General features: G+C 44.7%; 1 protein-coding gene across 4 annotated transcripts in view; it reads right to left on the reverse strand.

Annotated features, from left to right (window-relative positions):
• The window catches only part of VPS8 (VPS8 subunit of CORVET complex), a 66,864-nt gene that overhangs the window by 40,149 nt on the left and 2,449 nt on the right, over window positions 1-24,266 (reverse strand). Inside the window, exons 3-23 of one of the 4 annotated variants that reach the window (XM_064666674.1) lie at window positions 23,854-23,984; window positions 21,096-21,189; window positions 20,542-20,574; window positions 19,211-19,265; window positions 14,279-14,403; window positions 12,623-12,709; window positions 11,553-11,620; window positions 10,764-10,917; window positions 10,605-10,664; window positions 9,693-9,800; window positions 8,831-8,911; window positions 7,623-7,793; window positions 6,889-6,963; window positions 6,385-6,420; window positions 4,704-4,773; window positions 3,548-3,594; window positions 2,814-2,903; window positions 2,441-2,487; window positions 1,759-1,981; window positions 837-926; window positions 15-66 (exon numbers count right to left, since the gene is read on the reverse strand). In XM_064666674.1, the coding sequence (XP_064522744.1) occupies window positions 15-66; window positions 837-926; window positions 1,759-1,981; window positions 2,441-2,487; window positions 2,814-2,903; window positions 3,548-3,594; window positions 4,704-4,773; window positions 6,385-6,420; window positions 6,889-6,963; window positions 7,623-7,793; window positions 8,831-8,911; window positions 9,693-9,800; window positions 10,605-10,664; window positions 10,764-10,917; window positions 11,553-11,620; window positions 12,623-12,709; window positions 14,279-14,403; window positions 19,211-19,265; window positions 20,542-20,574; window positions 21,096-21,189; window positions 23,854-23,984 (1,897 nt within the window). Of the gene's footprint in view, window positions 1-14; window positions 67-836; window positions 927-1,758; window positions 1,982-2,440; window positions 2,488-2,813; window positions 2,904-3,547; window positions 3,595-4,682; window positions 4,774-6,384; window positions 6,421-6,888; window positions 6,964-7,622; window positions 7,794-8,830; window positions 8,912-9,692; window positions 9,801-10,604; window positions 10,665-10,763; window positions 10,918-11,552; window positions 11,621-12,622; window positions 12,710-14,278; window positions 14,404-16,610; window positions 16,769-19,210; window positions 19,266-20,537; window positions 20,575-21,095; window positions 21,190-23,853; window positions 23,985-24,266 lie in introns of those variants that run through there. The other 3 variants (XM_064666672.1, XM_064666673.1, XM_064666675.1) reach the window with 3 other exon arrangements.

Raw genomic sequence — 24,266 nt, forward strand, 5'->3', positions numbered from 1 at the left:
AAAGAATTCTGTACCTGTGAGAGACTTCCCAGCATTCAGTGGAGGAGCAATGACTTTGAACAGTTTCTGTAACAAGAAAAAAGGCAGTGCTCAAGCAGCTGGAAAAGCTCAAAGCAAAGAACCTGTGTGGTTTTAAAGCAGAGATCAACGGGTGTTTTCCCACAGAAACTCTCTATCACCATGTCTTTTAATTAAAAGGCACAGAGAACTCCAAGACATGGCAAAAGGATGCTTTTCCCAGCTGATGTTATGAAAAAACAGCCTTCATTCAACCAGATCTAACCCTGAGCACAGGCCACACCAAGAAAAAGCAACATTCAGCAGTCCCAGAAGTAACAGTACAACCCACCACCCCATGTCCTGTTCCTGCACCTCCTGCCAGCAGAGATTGTGCAAACCTTCAGCCCACCCAGCAGCATCACCAGAGCCTTCAGTTTGGGTGTGTAGAATGAGGAATTTTCTAAGCACTTAGTTGTAGAAAGCAGAAGAGTTTTTTGTAGTCCTACAACTAGTGCTTGGTTTCCGGAAGTTCTTTTTCAAATCATGAACAAGTAAGAGTTTCTTTCCTGAGAAAAATCAAATGAGGTTACAGCTGCTAAAAACTGGGCACTGAAGATTTTCACATTCAAATGGCCCCAGCTCTTTGTTTCAGCACTACTCAGAAAACACCAGCAGTGCTTCCACAGTGAAGCACAGGATTTCCCTTGAAATGGAAGAGGGCAAGAACACAGAACACACAGAATGAGAAAAGTTTTGGGTTTGAGCTGCTGTTTCTCAGGAGGAATGTATGAATGAACACCCCAATAACACCTCCCTGCACCCAGCACCTCTCCTACCTCCATGGGGCTGATGAAGTCATTCATCCCACTGTTGTACACATAGATCATGGCATCATACAGACGGTTCTCCCAGCACAGGAGAACGACCTGCAGAGCAAAGCACAGTGCAGATACACAGCTGCTCTCAGCTCACCACTCCCTCATTCCCCATTGCCATCATCCAACAGTACCACTCAAAGCAAAATGAGACTTTCCACTTGCAGAACTAGTCTCTGCAGGGACCTCAAATCCCCAAAGGGAGTGTCCAGCCTACTGCTCGTGCAGCAAGCATGGAATTGAACTGTTGAGATTCTAACACTCATATGAGGTTAAAGAATGAATAAATAAATAAAAAATCAGTTCTTCAAATCCCTTGATTGCACTAGTTTGCCTTCTTGTTGGGCTAGTGAATCAAAACATGAAGTTTCCATCCTTGAAATGGAAAGTCATGGCACTGGAAAGCAAGACTACTGAGCAGGTAACACCTCCTTGCTCCACTAATTTTGTTGTGCAAGAGCAAAGCAGGCTGGCAGGCACCAAGCTGACAAATACAACCCAGTTTTTTGTGCCTCTTCAACCTCTGATGTCAGGCAAAGTACTCAAAATGGAAAAGGCTGATTGGGAATGTCAGCCTAATCCTGAAGGACTAGAATTTTCCAACACACTCAGCTGCTGATGCATTGACCTACACCAAGTCACAAACAGGGGGAGCAAAACACAGCCACACTAAATAATTCCCAATGCACTGAATTTGATCCCAGGGCCACAGGGCTGAGCTCTGTTACAAATTAGTGACCAAAAGGCACGAACAGTTTGCACTACCTAAGTCTTGTCTGTGGAAAGGTGACACCTTGTTTCCCACATGTTATGCTGTGCTTAAAAGCACAAGATGTTGATTTATTCAGAGGAACTCAATACAGTGTGCAGCACAACCACTCACCTGCTGGATATCTAAGCTGGTGATATCCATATGCACAATGCAGGCTTCCAAGTTTTCCAGCCTGTTCTTGTCTTGGAAGTGAAGCAGCAAGTCTTTCATCACCTGAGCTGTGATTCCCATCAGCTTATCACTTAAGATATATGGCTCCAAGCACTCCAGAAAGATGCCTTTGGCTACAGAATTCTCGCTCATCTTATCATATATCTGGTTAAATAATAGATCCCTAGGAGGAAAGAAGAGTTTAGTTATCAAATAATCTTATTAAAATCTCATTACTTATCTACATTCTGAGGGCTCTAAATTAAACTCCATTTCCTCCGTATTCCCCAGACTCAGGAACCGAGTGCCCTGTTCAACTCCTGCACTGGGACAAGTTACAGCATAAATCAGCTCTGGATGTTGCAGCAACAAAAGTGCTGTTAGAGGGGAAGGGATGATGATGACAGGAAAATCTATCAAGGCAGGTTCTTGGTTTGAAGCTACTTTTCTTCTTTAACACATCAATGAAAATTTAAGAGCTACTCTGAGTCCCCTGACTTTAGTACCCGTTTTTAAGCATTCCTCTACACCGTGATGTGAGATGATATGAAGTGATGGGATGGGATTCCTCTAATCCATGTGATGTCATGGGGAAGGCACTGGGGGGCTACAGGGAGGGCTGGTGGTGTGCCCTGGGACTCACATGCGCTGCAGCAGGAGACAGTAATCGACGATGACGGGCACCACGTCCTGCGGGAGGGACACAGAAACGGAGGGGCTGACAGAAATCCTGAGCAGCACATCCTGCACAGCTCAAACTGCAGCCTGCCCAGCACAGAGCACAAACAAAGAGCTATCTGAACTGGCTGGGAGCTGGCACAGTCACACTTGGTGACACTTGTGCAGAGGACAGAGGGCACCCAGCCATACCCACATCCTGGTTTCGTGAGTGCACACAACAGGCGAGAGTTCAGCCAAACCACAGCAAGATTTCTCAAAAATGTTTGGAGCAAAGCAAAGTTTGATTAAAAAAAAACCCCAAAAGATTCATACAAGAGTTCTCTGGAGCACCACACCTGAAAGTGCTGCTCCATAACCTGGATTTTCCCTTGGTCAGGACATTTCTTCAAAGTCCGATCAGCGTAATGGAGAAGGATTTCAACCATCTGAATTACAAGAAACAAAACATTAATTCAGATCCTACACTAAGGAGTTTTCAGGCTGCTGAACACATTCTGAAGCACAAGGCTCACCTGAGCCATGTTTTTATCCAAAGCTTAAGTTCCAGTACCTTAAACAGCACAACTTAGTTACCTCCAAATAAAATACACAGGAACAAAGTACAGCAATAAGTGTATATTTTAAACACACCCCTCCCAGAAGAAGATTCCTGTAACAACTGAACTGGATCAGTTGAAGAGTTTACTCCATGCCCACATAAACATGAAGCAAAATTTCCATCCTGAGAGGCAGCACGTCACATACTGATCGTCACTTGCCAACCAAGGGTCAGGAAACTCTGGAGTTTCCTACACAAAAGGTTTCTCTTCACTGTGAGGGGATCAGAGATCTCCAGGCCTGGATGATAGTGTCACCTTTTGGTTTGGTTTTTTTCACCTAATGCTGCAGATTTTATCCCCACCTTGGCATTTCCAAGTTTTTTCTAAAATCCTGTTCCCAATCTTAGCAAGAGAGGCACACAGACACGTTCCAGAGTTAGCTCTGGAGGACAGCAGCCATTCCTCATGGGAACACAGGCAGCACACACCAGCACACATGAACATGCAGTTGGAAGAGCTCAGTGACTCACCCTGTCTGCAATGACTGCCTTCCTCTTGGTTGTGTCCCCAGTCAGGCCTGGAAAGAATGAGGGGGAGAGGGGTGGAAAATGAAGCTTTTCTCATCTAAGCTACCTGCAGAAATACAACAGCTCCCCAGCTCGGATGCCACCACCATTGCCCTTGAGAGGGTGAGGTCAGGATATGTAAACACACACTTTTGTGTTCTACTTTTAGCCCACTCTTCTTCCAAAAGGCTTATTCTCCCAATTTAAAGGCTGTTCCAGCACAGGAATGGCAAGAGCAGCTCTGAGTGCTGTTTAACACTGGGAGGACAGTTAATGGAGGGCTGTCAAAGACTGTACATGAGGGTAATTGCTGGAGGAGGTCTTGATGCAAAGCAGCTGAATGCAGTGCACTAAAAGGGGAAAATAATGGAAATGTCAACTCAAAAAGACAGTTTTTCATTATTCAAAGAATTACTATCTGTTAATTGTGTCATATCTGTGCATTAAAACATGACACAGCTTCATACACCAGCAATTTCACAGCAGGATCTTATCCTGAGAACTTGCAGCTCATCTGTCAAAACCATCAAAAGTTACTTGCTGTAAAATAACATGTCCAGTACAAATCAGACCATTCAAGTGGCAGTTTCTGGCATAATTAACACATTTCTTATAACAAGTTAAGTGCTCACAAAGCATCCTCCTTTGGAGGAAACACGGGGCCAAACCCCAGCAGTTCTTTCAGCCATTGTATAGTCAGAGGAGACCTGAATGGAAGTACCTGCTTGGCAGAGCTGACAGGAAATCACACTGAAAGCTACCCACAGCTCATGCATGACCCTCAGGAATATTTTAGCAGGCTGGATGTTCACCTCCTTCATGGCAAAGTGACAGCAGATTGGAGTCACAACACAGACCAAGTCTGATGCTCATTTGAAATCAGCAAACTGTTAAAGGGACTGCAACTCAAAAAAATCAAACTGATCTGTTGCTTCTGCCAAACCCAAAGCAGCACATCCTACTTTCTCTTCTTCAGTTCAATACTCTGCCTTTTTTTTTTCTTATTCCCCTGAAAAAGTGATTTCTGTACATGCACAGGTTTAAAACCTTCCCTAGAGGTTTCAGTTAAAAACAAAGAAACCAACCAACCCAAACTTACCTACTACAGCCTTTGCTTTACCTTCATAGAAGGACCAAGCTAAAGCCAGGGCATCTGTGAGACGCTCTTGTTTCAGAAGGTGGTCGACTCTCTGAAATAACAAGGGACACTGGACCTCAGTCCTACAGAAAAGATGATCCTCTCCTCCCATGGAAGATCAGCAATTCCCAGCAGTGGGTCAATCCCTGACAACAAGGGGACAAGACACCTCAGAAGCTCTCACCACACTGCAGTAAAGGCCAGTACCTCAAAGAGATGCTCTCAAGTGTATATTTTCTGCTGAACAGTTCAAAAAACCTAAGAGATATCAGGCCCAGTACATCAAGCCCCTGTGGGTTACATGTTAGGTCAGGGGTTTGATGGATGGAGACCCACAGCATTAGTGACTCTGATACACAGAGAAGAGAAATCTTCTGTGCCCCATCCCTGCCTCATCACCTGGAGCCCAACACACACCTCTGCCATGCTCCCAGCACACAGGGGTACTCAGCCCACCCTTTATCTTCTCTTGAGCTCACAGTCAGCAGTACTGAGGCACATCACAAGTATTTTCTGCCTTAAGGAATTATTAGCACCCAAGGTCGAGCACCACCAGCCTTGGTAGGTCAGGCCAAAGCGTTAAAGTACTGTCTGAGAGAAGAGAGATTCCAAGTCTCAGCCCAGCATCCTGTCCTGCAGCAAGAATTAACTCTCACCTTCACCCCTGATCACCACATATTCAATTACAACTCTTAGATCCCCTATGATAGAGGCACAACTGCAGCACAATACAGGAACTTAGAAAGGGGTTGACTCAGAGCACATAAATCTTGATTGACTTCTGATTTCTAGGAAAACCTGTGCCTGAAATCATGGGTCAAGAAAAGGCTTGTCACCATGGTTTACCAAACCAAAGTCAGTGGTGAATGGCTGGAGACAAAACCAGCAGAGGGAAGTGACTTGCTGAACTAAAAACTCAACCGAGCTGAACTGTTCATATTCCATTAAAGGTGCAGAGAACAGGAATAAAGAAAGCAATGGGAAGGTAATCTTACAGGAGAAAGAGCTCTGCTTAGCCTTGCAAAACTAAGTCTGAGACAGAAGATGCATACACTGGATAAACATACTGCAGAGTGGTGATCCAGTAAGGAAAACAGGTCTTTAATTCAAGTGAAAAGTACACACAGGAACAGACAGACATGAAGAGATCACTAAGAACTTCAGTGTGGAAACTGATAGGGTTTGAGCCCTCAGAGAAATGATGTTCCAAAGAAAATCTTCAGCCAACAAGGATCTAAAATACTATGAACTTTCTCGGTAGCCTTTGATGGATTTTATGATGTGGGTCCTGCAGTAGGTGGAGATAAAATACAGCGAACCAGACTTCCTTCAACTCCTGGATGCTCACGTGGCACACACAAGGATTGCACCACCACACACTCCCTGAGTCAGGCACTGCACTATCTCTGTCTCATTAACAGGAGCTGACCCCTGGCAAGGCCTGGTTTGGGAGAGCAGGGGCTCCATCCAGCCTGCAAGGTCGTGCAAGAGGAGTCCCACAGTGTCCCCCACCAAAATCAGGGTATCCGCAGTGCTGGCTCTGTGTGGCACTTGGGCACCCTGAGCACAGTGCTCAGAACTCAGCAAATGCTCCCTTCCTTCTCTGGACCTACACTTAAGCAATTCCAACCTACTAAGCTGTCCAGTTTCCCTCTCAACATACCTCTCTCCAGCTTCTCAATGTCATGACGTGAACAGACTAGGAAAGAAAAAAGAAATTAAAAGAGTTATTTACTTACAGTTGCTCCTGCAGCCTGTGGTACCCCACTGACCCACCACACATGGTACAGAGGAGCTAAGGAAAGCAACCCTCAAGCTGTATAAATGGCAGCCCAGTTTTCCCTGCTATCTTATTTCCTTCTGTTTATTCCCCAACACATTTATAACAGAGATATTGAAGCTTAGGCCACAGGAGATGTCAGTAAAGTAATGCTGAGTCTACTCTGAAGCAGCACAAATCAGGATACTCTGAAACTATAAAAAGGTCTTACTTAGCCCAAACCTGAGCTAAAACCAAATTTTTGCACATTTCTTTAATTCCACAACATAAGTGCACAAAGAGCCCATTCCCCATACACATTTCCACAGAAGAAGAGCTTCTCTGGAATAAGAGCTACCACCAACAGTGAGTGGCCTGCATTTTTATTTAAAAACTCTCTCCACTTACCTTAGTTCCAAGGTAAAAGATCTGGCCACCACAGCTGCTGATGGACTGGTAACAAGCCTTCTCTCCCACCAGTGCCTACAGGGAGAAAAACCACATGCATGTAAACCTACCTTTTGTTTTTGTAAAATTTCCCAAGAAACATAAATGGACTTTAAAGACCCTTTGTAACTCAGAAACCAAAATGAGGTTGGGGAGAGAACCCCACAGATTGCTGGACAGTGGTAAGTCAGAGAGCTCTGCTGTCACTCCTTCCTTCTTGGGAACTCAGCTTAAACTGCTGCTGAGCTCTGGCTACCCAAAAACATGACTAAATAGGGCTCAGGTGCCAAAAAAGTTGTGGGGGCTCCTTCCTTGCCATCTGCTGCTTCCCAAATCTCCCTCAAGAGCAAATGTGTAGGGCACACAGATGGAGAGGCGACTGCTGAAGTGAGAGTTGCTCCAACACAAGTTTGACTGCCAGTAACCAACGCTCCAGTCTTTGGGGAATAGTATGTAAAAAAATCTCTTAAAGAATAAAGCACATCAGCTTTTGTCCTGGACAGAGCATTCCAAGGCTTGAAGAGCAGCTCCTAAAAACCTCAGTGCACAAAAGGAAGCATGAGCTGTGTGCTAGCTGCCCACATCACCACCATGTCTGACTTCCCAGGTGCTCCAAAAGGGCTTTTTCCCTGCAGGCTCCCACTTGGGGTGTATCCCAAACGCAGCTGCTGCCACAGCAGGTCCCTGCTGCCTACCAGGGCCTCGCTGACGTTGCCCCCCGTGGCCAGGGATTTGAAGTGGCTGCTGTTGTAGACCAGCTGCACCTCTGGGATCTCGATGGTCTCCAGCTCCTCCTGTGTCTGCCGGTCTATGACGTGCAGCTTCTCCACGCTGTCCAGCAGCACCGCGGTCCGGGAGTTGATCCACTGCAAGAGCAGCAAGTCCCACGTTTCAGCAATGCAAACACAGAGAGCAACGAACCAGGCTCTGGCCACACCCCTGAGTACCAACCCCGGGAGTTCTAGGAGGGCTTTGTTACTACACACAGTCACTGCACAGCTGCACACACACGGAGCTCCAAAGGTAAGACAGGGGGGCTCCCCCCAGAGAAAAATCACATGGAATCTTCACAGAAACAGCTGTGGACAAATGGCAAATCCACCAGAGCTCCTGGTGCACTCTTTATGCTCCAGCACACTTTCTATCCAAAGGTCTCAAACCCAAGATGATTACACCATCTGCTCCCAGATCTCTTAGGTAAATATAGCAACAAGAGGCAGTAAAAAGAGAGACAGTACAACTGAGTTTAACTCAAAGCCTGTCACTCATATTCTGCAGCTCCTACTTTTATGGTCAAAACCTTGCAAAATAAAAAGGCTTTTTTTCATCGCTTTTGCAATTTTTCATTTATTTTTTTTAAACAGCCAAACGTATTTTTACAAACTTCAAGTTCCAGCTGATGTGGATGTCCATATTGATGTGGTATTTTGGCCTTTCATGTTTTGCTCACTGTATTCTGTAAATGTTTAGAGTTTAATAGTTTTGGGGTTTTTTTATTGAAAGTACCAATTATGGTGCTGTACCAAGCACTTATATATGGAAATGTTACTGGAATGTTACTGAGCCAATTACACAGAAGTTTACACTTTTTTTAGTTTGAATACAGAGTAAAAATCTTTCTTGCCAGATACCCTCTGATCCTGAAAACATTTCAACAGAGCTACCCCTCCTTTCCAAAAAAAGGCAGTATTGTTGCCTCCATGCTACTGATTTTTTATTCTTTAGCTACTACTTGCTATTTCACTTGTGCTGGTTTTCCACAGAGTCCCAGGTTTAAGGGCATTTTCAGTCAGTTAGCACTGGATAAACACAGCCAAGAGTACAGTACTCAGGGCTATAGAAACATATTTACAAGAAAACTAGTGCAAAAAAAAATTAACCATTCTGTAGTATTGAGACTTACAGTAAAGTTGATGAGATCATAGTGCAGATGAAGCTGCCTCTGCTTAGTGACATGTATTGCACCAGTGTCATCTCTCTTGACCTAAAAGAGAAATCAAAGCTGACTCAAGAGTCCAAGACTTCCTTCAGTTCAGCCTCTCAGTTCTCCACAAGACTCCAGGAGTCTGGAGCTCCCCCCAGAGAAGCATCTCAGCAAGACAGGCTTAAACATATCCTTTTCTTTCTGCCCAGTTTTACCAGGACAGAAGGTAGAGGAGAAAGAGGATCAATCCAGACAATACAATGTTTGGATGCTTGAGCAAAGCTTAAGGTCCAAGATGACAGCAGAGCTGGGAAACAAACTTAGCACTCCAAAGCCAAAATGCCAGATTTTCTGAAGCCTAGGTAGTGCTCTCATACTGGAAGCAGGCATGAAACCATCTTCAAGAACCATATCTGCATGTGTAACTGCTGCAGACCTAACCAGGATGAGCAGCATCCCCTTAAGTCACACACCAACGGGATCTGGAAGCTCTTTTCTTAGTGGTTTATACAATTTTTTTCCAGACTCAAGTTTTAAAGCAAAAAATAGAATGGTGTCTCAAATTCATGTGCCCTCCCTGAAAACAACCCACACTCTACCTCCAGTAGAAATCAGCTGCAAATCAATACTTCTGGAACAGATAAATCTCACACCTCTGGGTTCTCAGGGAAGGGCACCACTGCTTGCTGAGGAGCAGTGAGCACCAGGCTGGTTTTGCCAAGCTGCAGCCATGCCCAGCATGCTCAGAGATCACCCTGTCACTGAGACACAGGCTGTGTCAGCTGAACACATGAGTGGGACAGGACTATCTGAGCAGCAGCACAAAACACCCCAGGCTCACCAGCAGGAAGTGCACGACGTCTCCTCGACAGAAGGCCAGCATGGGGTTCACAGAGCTCTGCACAGCCACAAAGTGCCAGGCCAGGAGAGGGACACTCGAGGGGTCCATCTGTCACACAACAACCACAGCAAGTATTTAGGGCAGGCCAGGCACACCCTCAGCTCCAGGACACGTGTGGCTCATCAGCTGCTTCTCACTGACTTCACCACGTACACACACGGGCTGCAAAGCAAATTCAATTCCTGGCCTGGTGGCAGCTGAGCAGCAGCTTGTGCCCCTTGGTGCAGCCCCACGTTTAGTGGACACCCAGTCACAACCCCCCAGTGTCCTCTCTGCCCAGTGAACATCCAATCTCACAGGGATGGATGCACTACAACGAGCTGCAGCTTGCTTGCAGCCTTGTCTCCATTCTCCCACCCTAACATATCCCTCACCTGCCCCCTGCTGCTTTCCAAGAGGAACTATACCAGCAACTAGTGAAAGTGAATAATTGAGTTCAGAAGACTAGTGCTCTAATTCCACCCAGCTTCAGTCCCTTTAATTAAGGGGTCTGTTGTATGGTTCCTCTGTAAAACAGCAGCCCCAGTCCAGGGTGACTGTACCCCCAGTCAGCTGAACATCCCACTGCACCAGGCTGCAGCAGGGAAGACAAGCAGCCGAGGGGCTCCTTCCTACCTATCTGTGAAATTCAGCATCTTTCCAGAGGTACAGCTGGAAGTAGCCTTCTCAGCCCCCCTCTGCCCACAACCTGCCCACATCAGACCATTGGTTATCACTGCAATCCCACAGTGCAGTTGGCAGAGTGCTGACAAGGGAGTGACACCAAACACCTGGCTCTCATCTCACCTCCTGCACTCCAGACACGGTTTGTAGCCATAATCCAAAAAGCACCTGTTTGGCTTCATTACTCACCCGACCATAGGGAAAGGTCATCCACACCTTCAGAGATGGCTTCAGGCCAATAACCAGTATCTTCAAGGAAAACAAGACAAAATGAAGTGTCTGAGCATAGAGCAGAGAACTTCTCCTCTGTGACTTCTCACACCAAGCCTCCTGCAAGCAGCACGTTACCTTTGTGAGGGAGGCCATGGCCAGCAGGGAGTACTGGGTGATAGGATGGTCTCTCAGATCAACTTTTGCATGTAAAGGCTCAATACAGCAAACTTCCCCTTTGGAGCCACTGAAGAGACACCGAGATTCACAGGTCCTCACTCCCATAACCCTCCTGCAAGGAAGAGAGATCAGCTCAGGGGCCAGTTATCAAGTAGAGATCAGCCCAACAATCTCATGATGTCTCAGGAGTGATTCTTCATAAATATGCAGTTTAGGAAGCCCTTTGCACAGTGCCAGGGATCACTTGTAACATGTCACTGGGAGCAGTCCCACACAGCTGCTCAGATACAGACAAGAACTCCTTAAGATCTTATCCAACACTAACATTTTGGAAGCTGCTGGACACGATCAGACTCCCTTGATTGTCAATCCTTCCTCCTTGTCCCTCCTCCTCTTGAAGAGGTCAAGAAGAAAATGAGTGGTTACTGCAGGGCAGTTCTCACTACTGAGCCAAGGAAAACCAAGAGGCAGCACTTCCAGGAGCTGCACAAGAGCCCACAAGGAATGCTAAGATCCTGGACAATCCACTGACCCCTTCACAACTAAGGCTTTTACTCACCTATTGCAGTGCCAGACAGCACCTTGCTTCAGCTGAGAAACAACACTGCAGTCCTAGACTGCACCTTCAGCATTCACACAGCAGCTTTATTGGTTCCAATGGGATTTTTTTCTGCTTAGGTTTTAGAGACTATGGGTCAGAATTGGTTCCCTGGACTTTCTATGGGTACCTCAGAGTTGTTGTCTTACTTAAAGGACAGTTCAAACACGGAGCCTCCGCTGTCGTTGCAAATCGCAAGTGTCGGGTCATCTGTAAACTGAGCAGACGAGGAGATTAAAAGTGGCCCTAAGAAACAAACTGCCAAAAAACTGATGTAAAAATATATGCTATGGCAGTATGAACAGCACACAGAAGTACAAGCATTGCACCTACAGAAAGACACCTTTAACATCCAGAGTTGAGACAATTACTGGCTTTTTTTATGATGTGCAAGAGAAGCAAGGTTTGTGTTTCCCCTTCACGCCTCAGCAAGCCCTGCTGACAGATTTTGGTACCAAGGTCCCACTATTTTCTGCTGCAGCTCAGACCTACAACTGATCAAAATCTGTGCTACCACTAGAACAGCTCACAGCCTCGAGCCCATGGGCTGGGGCCAGAGCTGCTGAATGGGCTGCAGTCACAGAGAGATCCAAATCAGAAACATCCCGAACTACTAATGATAGCAAATTATTAAGACAATAAAGGATCACAGCCACAGCTCTGGGGGTCTTTGCAACCCAAGATCTAGCAGCACACAAGCACCTGAGGCCACATAAAGCCAGGCATAACATCAGGTATGATTTTCTGTGTGTGGCAATAATGCTACGATGAACAAGAAGCCAGAGATGATTTCTCTCTCAACCCAAACATTCCCAACAAGCTATTAGAAAAACTGCTGATAGAAACAACTTTCTACAGCTCAGACTCTTTCAAGTTTAAAGCTGGCAAGTCTGTATCCAGGTCAAAACACTCCAAGTTTTAGAGAAATGTGTTCCAGCCACTAATTCTTCATACACTTTGGCGTCAGAGAGAGGAGTCACAACAGACAACAACTGTTGTTTGTTGCAGTACAACTCACAGCCAATACTGTTATGTCAACTCTCAAAATACTCAGTTTCATTTTTAAACAGAATTCCTGCTCTTTTTCTCCTCTCTGCCTGCCATTGCCACCCAGCTCCTGGGTTCTGCTCTTGTCAGTAAATGTGAAGTAGTGCACAAGGAAAGCCAGCACACCCGATGAGCGACGATGGGGTGAGAGGAGCACCTGCAGTGCTTTTACCTTGATGTGCAGAATGGCTGTTCCTGGGGGGTGAGCATCTGTGATGGAGCGCAGCAGCTTCCCACTGGCCAGGTCCCACATGGTGATCTGCAAGCAGACTGTGCTCAGTACACAGGTACTCTCAAGGGTTCTCTCCACCACCCTGTGCATTACAGTACCTGGATAAATTCCCATATAGCCATGATCACCCCAGGTTAGTAGGGTTTTCATAGCAAAGGAAAGCAACCTGACATCTGTTCCTCCCCTGTTTTTCCAAGGATTTTACTTATCTGCAGACAACATCAGAGTTCTCTTCATAACTCTGAGCCATGTCCTTTTGGCCAGCTGCCCCCCTGCCCCATCTCATTCATATCACAGCCTGACACCACCAGTAAAGAATGCAGGATAACTCTGCTGCCACACACCACTGTTCCAAGGGGTTCAATGCATTTCTCTCTCCCAGAATCACTGAACAGGTGAAAAATCTCTGCTAACACCCATCAACAAAACTCCAGCATGTCCATGGCTACCATGAACCTTGTCCCTCCTCTGCTCCTGTGCTTGCCCAGAGTGGCAGGTCAGGCAGGAGGATGGAGCTTGGCTTCTGCTTGATATTCAGTCCAAGCAATATCTCACTTAAGAAGCAGCAGGTCCCAAGCTACTCACTGCATAGCTGAAGAGTGTTTAGCCCAGAAGAGCTGAGATTACAATCTGAATCAAGTGTTTTATGGGAAACAGGACTTTCTGTGATTCTGTACATCACCTATCCACACTTCTAGAACTGCTGCTCCAAAATAATTTATCCAAGTATGATTTAAAACTGGCTGCTGTCCCACATGGATTGAATCTCTACTTCCATGTGGTCTGGAGCAGGCTGGCATTTAGTCCTACAACAGGCACTGGGGCGTGTTTGATCTACAATGAAGGGGAAAACCAAAGGAGCAACAGGAAATTAATCTAAAAGGCATAACAAAGCAGCCTTTTTTGTATTCCTTTGAATTTCACCAAGTTAATGTATATCCATTTTTGTTTAGTTTGTCTTGTAACTTCTGTCCAGGAATTGTTTTCTCTCCTTTGGTTCTGAGAAGGGCAGAAAACTACAACAACAGACTCAAACTCTTTTTTTCCCTGCATTCCAAAGCAATGCTACTTCAGTCATACCACACAAGATATTAGTCATTTCATGAAATAAAATCAAATGAAGTTTCACGAAATGAAATGAAATCAAAATTTCTCAAAGTGAAATGAAATTTAACAAAATTAAAAGAAATGAAAAGTTGATAATTCCTTTTATTTCATGAAATGAACTTTGGGGCTACATACAAGTTTCAAGAATTTCAAGTCATCACCACAGTAAAAACCAAGCACAGACCTTACAAAGTGACCCAGAAAGGCTGAGCAGGTTGTCTTGGTGAGCCACTGCACATTTCAGTTTATCAGGGGCAGGAATTATGTCACAATTAAATCCTTTCACTGAACTCTGCATTAGTCACTTCCTCCCCAGAAACCAGCCCCAAACACTCCGAGTTGGCTCCCTGGATGCAGGGATTGGCTGCCAAAAAGGCTTTGGGCAGATGACACCACGTGTAACTACTTCTGAGCACTGAACCAACCCACAGCTACACATTGATGCCTGGAGCTCCAGAGAGTCTCCAGCTCATCCCCTGGGAATATTACCTGTCCCTTGGCAAAGCCACACAGGAGCCTGGAACAGTCGTTGTTGATGCTGAGGGCAGAGATGGCCCCATACTGGGCCCCCACAGCAGTGCTGCCCAGGCACAGCCTCAGGGCCTGGTTCTGATCTAGGGCACAACAACCAGCAAGAAATTAAGGGAAGAGCAGTGACTCAAATTAACATCATGCCATTATTTACAGGTACAATTCACTTGGGGTACATTAACAACTCGCAGACTTACAATTAAGTTCTTAAAAAAAGAGTTCACGAGGTGAAAGCACGTGTTAGTACAGAGAGAATGGGACACTGGCTTGCAGGGAAATACAAAAATGATTTTTAAGAGTACAAACCAGGCACAGGGAGTATAGAAATGCAGAGGCATTACATAATGAAGAAGAAACTACTGGTAAAATCAAAGCAGTATCTAGCATTCCTTTTACTACTCTGCTTTGAAGCATTGAAGATGACATAAAATTAATTCTATCTTCTGAGTCTTGTATCTCCATATTTGAACATCAACTGCAAAACCCCAACATAGGCTTAACTCTGTGTCATAATTTTATTATTATTTTGTCATGTTAGTCCCTGGTTTTGTTAATAAAGGCCAGAAGCTGGAGGGAAAAGGAACTTGCTCTCCAAGGGGCACAGTTAAAATGGTCAAGGAACAAAGATGCTTTGTGAGGACTGTTGGAAATACATCAGATACACCACAGTAACACTGTGGGCAGGAGTCACCTAGAGCAAGGAAGGGAAAGGAAAGGATCCAGGGAAACAAAGCTGAGCACTATAAAGCCCCTGGAAGGTCTGCCCAAGGCACAGGAAATGTTCCTCCAGGCTTGAGCACTGCTAGAAATGTGCTAGATGTGAAACAGAGCACATATCCTGCATTTCCTCCCCAAAAGGATGGATCCATCAGGCAGCAAACACAGACTGAGGGCTGAGCACACAGTGGAGTCAGCTCAAATTCCACCTGTATGAAGAGGCATTAGTGGGAGAAATGAATAAGAGCAAGAAAAGCTGCTGACCCCATGGATTACCCTAAAGCACTGTCCAGGGTGAGCAGAAAACATCCTTGGCCACACCACCAGGAAGCACCTTGACATCCCTGTGATCCCTGACAGCACAGATCAGAACAGGGCACAGAAGAAGATGATAAATCATGGAAGATTTCCATGGAAGTTCAGACAACACAGAGCTACAGCTGGTAAACAAGTTTCCCAGAGAAATATTCTCCAGATGGTGTCAAGATCCAATTCCTGTTCCAGAGGTCTGGAAATACAGTCCAGAAAAATACCACCTGCTAACCATAAAAATATGTTTGAAAGCAAGGGGAAAGCTCCAGCTCTTCATATGAAAAGTAAATGGCATTCTGTACCTTCCACTGCAGCCCAAGCCCATCAGTGAGTCAAGACCTGTTTCCTCTAAGGCATGAAAAAGGAGAATCTTCCACAGCTTTCTCTGAAAAGGCTTTATATACATCTTTATATGTATCCCCCCAGGAACTTTCCAAAGCCCTTTTCCCTTCACCCCCAATGTTAATTCCAAACAAACATCCCAAAATGAACTGATCTGTATGAGCAGTGCCAGTCCTTGTTCTTGTTTCCAGCCAGTCAAAAGATGACACACAAGGAGGAGCCATTAGATCAGATTTTCTTTTAAAAAACAACTCTAATATGGATGAAATTGCTTCCAAAGCAAAGCAAGATCAGAGAATCAATGAGGTCCTATTAATCAGCTGGCAAAGTAATAAAAATAGATAAAAACAAAAGGTTATAGAAGGTGATCTGATGATTTTCCAGACCTACATTATCAGTTTGAAATTAAGGCACATTTAGGATTAAACATAAAAAGCTTTTCCCAAATGCTTGAAACAAAGGTGGCTATCAATTGTCCAAAAATGGGTTTAATTTTTCAATTTACAAAAGGCAGTTAGTTCTTCATCTGAAAGTTCTCTGGCAGCAACTGTGTTGCTCTCAGTCTGAGGTCAGTGAGATGGCCCTTAGACACAGCTCTGCAAGTGAAGAATGAAACCAAGTTTGTGAATGTGAAACAAGTCACTTCCCAGAGCAGAGGAATGAGCAGAGCACTCCAGAAGCTGGTACTGCTCAGATCACCAGGCTGCCACCAAGATCTTTCCCTTAAGCCCTGATTTTCCTGAGTTTGACTTGGTTTCCTGCAGAATTACTCCAATATCACGAATCCTCTCAGGCAGGGTGCCAGAACTGCTCTGGATGGAGGTGAGCTCATGGAAGAGGCTTTGTCCTGCCCCAAAACAACACCCTCACAAAGAGCTGTGGAGCTGCTGCCCTAGCACAGGATAACAAACACCTTTACCTGCTCCTGCCTGGGGGATTTGGGAGGGTGCAATGCACATGCATCCCCTTAGCAATTCCCAGAGTGGCCAGCAGCACCATCCACTATTCCTGCACTGCCTCCTGCTGAGCTGGCACCTGGAATGCTGGCACAGACAACATGCAAACTGGGAACACAGGAGCTGGGCATGCAGGGCACATGCACAAGGCAGTTACTGTACCTTTTCCTGTTCATCCACACAGAAAGGGCCACAAGAGGGAAGAAAAAGCCAGAAATCAACATAAAAGAAAGGAGTGAAGTAACAAACAGCACATATGTGGCAATCTCCAAAGACAGAGAGCCTTCAGAGTTTGCTGAGTGTTTCCTCTGGTTAACATTTCACCTTCTGATTTATTCAAGAAGTGATGCTGTGATAGTGGTTTAAATACAAGCACTTTAAAAAGTGAGTTCATAAATTTGAACTCCATTTTGTACTGAAGAGTAAAAAAAAAAAAAAAAAACAGAAATCTGAGAGGAAATAAAACTGGTAATGTAACAGTAACATCATTGGTAACACTGCTTTCAACCAGTTAGCACCAGCCAGCAAATCAACTCCCCACGAATTTAAAAACACATCTAAGGGTAATCATCCCAAAATTTAGTTTTAATGCTGCCATACCTCAGAGACTCAGGACACTCACCATAAGTTTTACAACCAACAGAGAGAATAAAAATACAAATCAATAGTGGGACCACACAAATCAAAACAAAGTTTAGCCATACAGAAATTTTTCTGTCTGGAACATCAAGTCTTTATGAAAAACAACACACTTCAGTGAATTGTGTTTAAGAGCTGGTTTTTGAGTAGGGTAAAACCTCCCAGCTCTTCCAGAAAAATGGATAAAGAAAATCTCTAAAGAGTATTTGTGTGCTCCAGACATCCCTTCCTACCAGCACTTCTGCAACACTTGAGAGTATGTCAAAGAACAGGCAATTAATCCAACTCTAATCCACTAAAAAATGTTTCTCAAAGATCAGATGCACAAACTGGGAAATGTCCTGTGATAATTTCTCGAGAGCCAACAGAAGCTTTCAAAGAATCAGAATGAAAGTTTCCCAAGGCTTCCTTAGAAAGGACAGAGCAGACAAGTCAAGAATACAAGTGGACTCAGGAGAGACAAACAAAATAGCTGAAGTCAAATACATGAAAGAAAAAACAAAGGGTTACAAAATTTCCTAGTGACACAACTATTCAGAGAGTTCTGTTCAACCACAAAATGCACCTATGTTTTTGCAGACAGAAAAAGCTCTTATATTCCCATTGTAAATATAAACCCTGCACACAGTTTACAAGCCTTCAGTAGTGAATCTCACCCTAATTAACACATCTGGTAGAAACACGTTCTCCTAAAAAATGTCCAGATACTGATCAGCCTACAGACAAACTGCTGCTTTAAATTGCAGAAGAAACTCAAGCCAGAATGTAAGAATGACTCTTTGCATGCTTATGTAGAGTCCTAGAGTCCCTTCTGCAATGTAAAATGCTAAAAATTATCTATTATGACACTTGCAGAGAAAAGTTTCTTATTTAAAAGCTTCCTGACTTCCTCATGTCAGCACACAGAGAGCAAAATCAGAGTAACAGTGTGTTCCACGGGAGTGATCCTGGAGAGCTCCACACACTAGAGCAACCTTTAAAAAACTAAAAAAAATCCAAACCCCCACAAAGATTTAGTGCTAAAAACTCAGTAAGGTCCTGTGTTACCTGCAGCAGATAAGAAGTTACTTATATTCAGATTAAGCACAACCTGTAACTGTTTCACTACTGAATTAAGCAAAGGGCATCAAACAGTTTAATGTGTAAATACCCAGGGAGGTGAGTCTTGCACTATCACAGTCTTTCCCACCCCTCTCTTGTACCCCATCCCCCAGAATTCTGGATTTGAATAATTTCATCCAGCTTTGAAAGAAAAGTATAGAAGATACTGAGATTTCTGAAATGGTTAAGAAGTTGGTGCTGCACAGATAGAAGGCACAAAACCCAGTGTTTATGGGAGCAGATCAGGAGCTGTTCTGGCCCAGCTGGTGACCTGGATAAACAGAGGCACAGGCTCAGAAACCTTTTGAATGAAGTTCTGTGATAAAAGACTAAAAGCATGAAGGGACACAGAGGTGGGTGATGGTGCAGGGAAGGAGACACCCCTGACACCAGCCATGGGCAGAGGCCCCACTTCCCAAGGAACACAATTCCCCTGATGCTGACAGCTATTACATCACAGAGCAGAAGGTTAATACTTTGAGGTGATACTGCTGTGGTTTCTTCCACATGAAAACAGAGTATTTTCCATTTAAACCCAGAAAAGGCTCTTTAGACAAGTGCTACAGAACTAAATTTCTCGGTATCAATGTGCCAATCCCCACCAAAGCAGAAGGAATATGTGAATAAGGACAACTAAGATATTACTTGTGCTTTATTTCTTTGCTGAAAGAAAATCACATTTAGCACAAACTTAGAAGCACATTCTTCAGAAGGAATCCAGCCTGCAGTTCTAAATCAGGCTGGGGTTTTCTTGTTTGTGTTTGCAATTTTTTTTTAAGATCATTAAAACGCAAAAAACCTCCAAACTTTATTTTTAACTTACCAAATATCAGTGCTAGGCCATGGGAAGTCCCCACTGCTATCAGATTTGATGCTGCCTGGAAGAGTCACACAGATAGATTGAAAGCAGAAGAAATCATTCACAGATCCACCATTTACCAAGCAAAGTTTGCCAAAAGGGGAAGATTTCAAAGGTTGTATAAATAACTTGTTTAATTTATAAGTGACAAGCAATTCCTACATGAAGCCAGATAAGCACTACATGTGAAAGAGCATCACATAGATTTTTCTCAAGATCAGAGGGCTGCCTTTCCCTCTGCTGTTTGACACTCAAATGCTCTGAGTGGGACCCACAGCGAAATTTCTTCTCTCTAAAGTCAGTCTCATTCTTTTGGTGTAATTTCTGAATATAAATACTCAGGATTTTTTTCTAATTCAGTTTCTACATCCACATGTGAACTCTTCCACAACCCTGTGCAGTGCTGGTCCCCTGAAGAGACAGCCCACAGCAGGCCCAGAGATTCCACAGGGAATTAAACACAGCTCCAAGATCCTATTGCACTTGCAAACCTCCACCCAATTCACTAAAAACTAATGGAAATCACATAATGCTGCAGATGTATTAATGTTGTTCTACTTTATTTATTAACAAGTCTAAGTCAGGCTAAAAAAATTCCAGTGCTTTAATATCTGGATGTGTAAGCACTGGTTTTTATTCTGTGTGCAGAGTCACAGCTTCCAACTTTGCTGTGCAGCCTTTTTTAAACAAAAAATATAATTTCTTATGGACTGATGCTACTACAGTCAAAGTGACCAAGCACATCTTTAGTTTCTTTGTAACACATTAGAACTCATTTCACAAAGACAGAACAAACACTTGCTGCATTTCACCTCCTTAAAACATTTCTCATTTACCTACAGGCAGCTTCGCTTCTGACATATTTTAATTAACATGCTTGACTTCGAATTGCTAAGCAGGAATATCCTTTTTTTTTGTGAAAAATTTGTATTTTAAGGACATATTTCAGATGCATGAGAGACACAGGGATGCTGACCCATCACGTGGAGCACTTTTAAGTTTCTATAAGAAATTGTGAGGAGTCAAAGCAATAACTGGCAAAGAAATACCCAGGGGAAATTCCGTGTGCCCAGTAGAGGAGGACAGGCTGAGTGCTCTGCTCAGGAGCCCTGGTGAGGAGATAAAAAAGGGGAGTGCTGGGCAGTGCTGGGCACTCCCCCCAGGAAACAGAGCTTTCATGCTCCTCCTCCCACCCCTCCTGTTTGAAATTCATTATCAGGTGTCTTAAATTACTGCTTTAACAAACTGGCATGAAAACCAAGCACAGAGTCCTTGAGAAGTGTGGGAGTACTTACAATTGCAGTGGGCAAGCCAGCATCCACCTTGTCCTGGGGAAACAGGAGAAGCCACGAGTGAGGGAGGCACAACCCCCAGCTCTGTGCACGTCTCTAATTATTACAAATTATTACACCGAGCAAAATCAACACGAGCTGCATTCTCATGGTCCCACCAGGGATGGGACCAGAAATATCCAGAGGGATGACAAAGTGCCCAGAAATGGAGAGGAAGCAGCATTTCCTGTAATTCCATGAGGAAGTTTCGTGTGTGCTGTGCCTGCTGCAGGCACTGAGCAGACCTGCCAGTGGAACATTTGCCAGCAGGTTTAATGACACCCAGCAACACAAATCAGTGCTCAAGAGCACCTCCCACATTGCTGCTGCACTGAGTCAGCTCATCCCTTGCTCACTGCTGCCTGGGACTACCAGTTAGTACTTTATGGACCAAGCAGGGACTGCTATGGACTACCCAGAACTAATAGCAGGGAGGAGGGAGGAGATCACACACACCCCTACACACCAAAAGAGTTTCAAGTTTTAACTCATGGATGTGACCAGAAGGCAACACTTACTGCTGCAGACACTATTTGGGCAGAAATTCCTTTCAGGAGTGAGAGCCGGATCACTGATCCATGGAGTGAGAGAGAATCTGGGAGTTTTTTCTTCCTAAGGAAAAAAGAAATAAATTGAAGGCATCCACAAAAGTTTGGAGCTTTGCCTAGGCCACAAGTAAAGCAGAAGGTAAATTCTGCATGCACCTGTAACTCACACAGCTTCCATTCTTATTCTTGGGGCCCCAGAATGAGATGACACATGGGATTATGAGCAAAGCCTGCTCTGCCCTGCTCTGCCTGCACAGTCTGACTAACTCACCTCCCAGAGAAAACTAAGTAGTTCTTCAAACAAATGCTCAGTTTCAAGCAAACCTCAGAATTTATTAATAAAGCCTGAAAGCAACACTTGAGCTCTTTAACGAGTCTTTCAGTGAGCCAGGAAGTTTTAGTCTGTAAGCAAAACTAAACAATTTAGTCTGTAAGCAAATCTAAGCAAAACCAAACAATTGGAAGAGGTTCATCAGCAGAACACAGAGCCCCAGGAAAACTGGGTGCATGCTTAAATAATAACCTTCAATTAAAACACCTGATACAAAAGCTTAAGTGCTTCTGTTTATGGATACAACATCTTTTAAAACTAACTCGTGTGCAGGAACAGTTATTTCTGAAGAGCACTGGTGCACTCCAGCAACCACAGCAGAGGGAAAATCTCCAGGAAAGTTGCAATTTTGTTGCCATGCTCACCACCAGAAAGCCAAATTCCCAAAACTAAGCCGGAAACACCCGATTCTTATCTCTCCAGAGGTGCACAAATAAGGAGCTCACACATAGAATGAAGAAATGTGTTGTTAATAACTTATATTATGGCTAAAGACCTATAACCATGGCAACCAGCCTCACTCAAAATAACAGGAACACTTCCAGGTTTTTCTGCCTACTCTGTACTGAAAATGTTTAAGCCACTACAGGGAAGATTTCTCTCAGTACAAGGCATCTTCTTTGAAAAAAGAAGGGACAGTGAATCCATACACCACCATATGCCAACAGAAACCACCAGATTCAGACTGTTTATATCCTGTGCAACTGCTCATGCAATAACCACAGCTTCCCACAGCACACCAGGCAGCCATGGGAGTGGCTCAGGCCATCCCTGGAGTAATTAACAGGTCAGCAGTACCGGAGCTAATTACCACATTTTAGATGTCAGCATCAGCAGTCCACTCAAAGGAGTGACAGCATTTGCCTTGCACAAATAACCACCAGCTGCTGGGCACACTCTGGAGGTCAAACACAGCTCTGAAAGATTTTCTTTAAAGTCATTGTGGTTCAGCACTACAAAGATTTCATTAAAACTCAGAGAAACTGAAATATTCTGTCTCCCATAAAATTTGGGCACTTATTGCTCGATGTCCTAGTTAGAACAGCTGGGACCAGTTCATCACTGTGTGGGTGTAACCCAAAACTGTGTATTCTGCCTTCCATGCCATTTCCCAGAAACTGTTATCAACAGACCATTTACACCCTCTGCCCAGAGCAGCCCTGACTCCTCAGGCTATAAAATGGGTGTTAAGAGGCCTGTGAGACAGGAGGGTGCTCCTGTCCTTGCACCCATTGTGGAACCCCCCACCCTGAGGGAGGTACACTGGGCATTCCTGCCTGAACTGGAGGATATATAATCTTAGAGCCTTGGGACTTTTTTAACCACTCTTGGGATCCAGAGGAAGACTGCAGACCACCACTCTCGACCAGACTGCACCAGCACTCTCACCAACAGGTTTTTTCCCTCTCCTTTTACTTTGGACTCGGGGGGCCCAACAAACACCACTCTGTTCATGCCCCAGGGTGCTGGGTCATACATTTGGGTTTTGTGGGTTAAAACCAACTGTTTGCCTGTACAATCGTATTTATTGTATTATTTTATTAAATTGTTATTCTGACTTATAATCTCTCCTTTGAGCTGAGTTCATTTCCCCTGCCGGTTTCCCTTTAAACCAGCACACTCAAACATGCCAGCCCTCAGCACAGCAACAAATCCCACCTTTGCCTACGTGACCCTGGAGGAGTAACAGTGTGTCCTAGTTAGAACAGCTGGGACCAATTCATCACTGGATGGGTATAGCCCAAAACTGTGTATTCTATGGCCCTCCATGCCATTTCCCAAAAACTGCTGTCGGGGGGGGGGGGGGGGGGGAGGCTGCCTGTGGGGGGGATGTTCCTGTCCTCATACCCTTTTATGGAATTCCCTGCTCTGAGGGAAGGACTGACCATTCCTTTTGTGGAATTCCCCACTCTGAGGGAAGGATTGACCATTCCTGCCTGAACTGGAGAATATATAAACCTGGAGTTTCGGAACTTTTCTACGACTCGTGGATCCAGAGGAAGACTACAGCTCACCGCTCTCAACCAGACTGAGACCACCACCCTCAACTGGACTGCAATCACCACTTTTGACCAGACTGCAACAGTTCTCCCACCAGCAGGTTTTTTCCCCTCTCCCTTTACTTTGGACTCATGAACCACTTGGTTCATGCCCCAGGGTGCTGGGTTATACATTTGGGTTTTGTGGGTTAAGACCAATTGCTTGTTTGTATAATTGTACTTACTGTATTATTTTAATAAATTGTTATTCTGACTTATAATCTCTCCTTTGAGTTGAGTTCATTTCCCCTGCTGGTTAAACCAGCACACAGTGTTCTGCCAAAAACAGGAGGATTTGTTTTTAAGGGCTCTAAGCAGCACGCCCAGGGTGCAGCTGGCAGGGCTGGGGCTGCAGTACCTCTTGAGGTGCGAGCGGTCCCCGCTGTCGGAGCTGGCCACGGACGACGTGTCGTAGGAGTGCGCGTCCGTGTTGTCCACGTTCAGCAGGAAGGGATCCTCCAAAACGAAAGACTCCTCTTCATCATCGGTCTGAGGGGACAGAATCACCACAGCTTGCTAAGTGTTCAAAGCACACACAGCACCACAACTGAAACGTCGGCAAAACAGCACCAGTTCAGCTAAAAAAAAAAATAAAATGAAGGAAAGGACAAGACAGTCTCATACCTAAAACCAGGAATTATTTGTTACTTTACTGGACTGATTCTGTGGAAGAACCAGTTTCCAGAGTTCACAATAATCACAGGAGTGGGCTGGAGAGAAAATCGTTCGACTAAATCTTCCTTCCCCAGATAATATCTACTCCATCCAAAC

This window comes from Pseudopipra pipra, chromosome 10 (assembly GCF_036250125.1).
Source record: "Pseudopipra pipra isolate bDixPip1 chromosome 10, bDixPip1.hap1, whole genome shotgun sequence".
Lineage (NCBI taxonomy): Eukaryota > Metazoa > Chordata > Aves > Passeriformes > Pipridae > Pseudopipra > Pseudopipra pipra.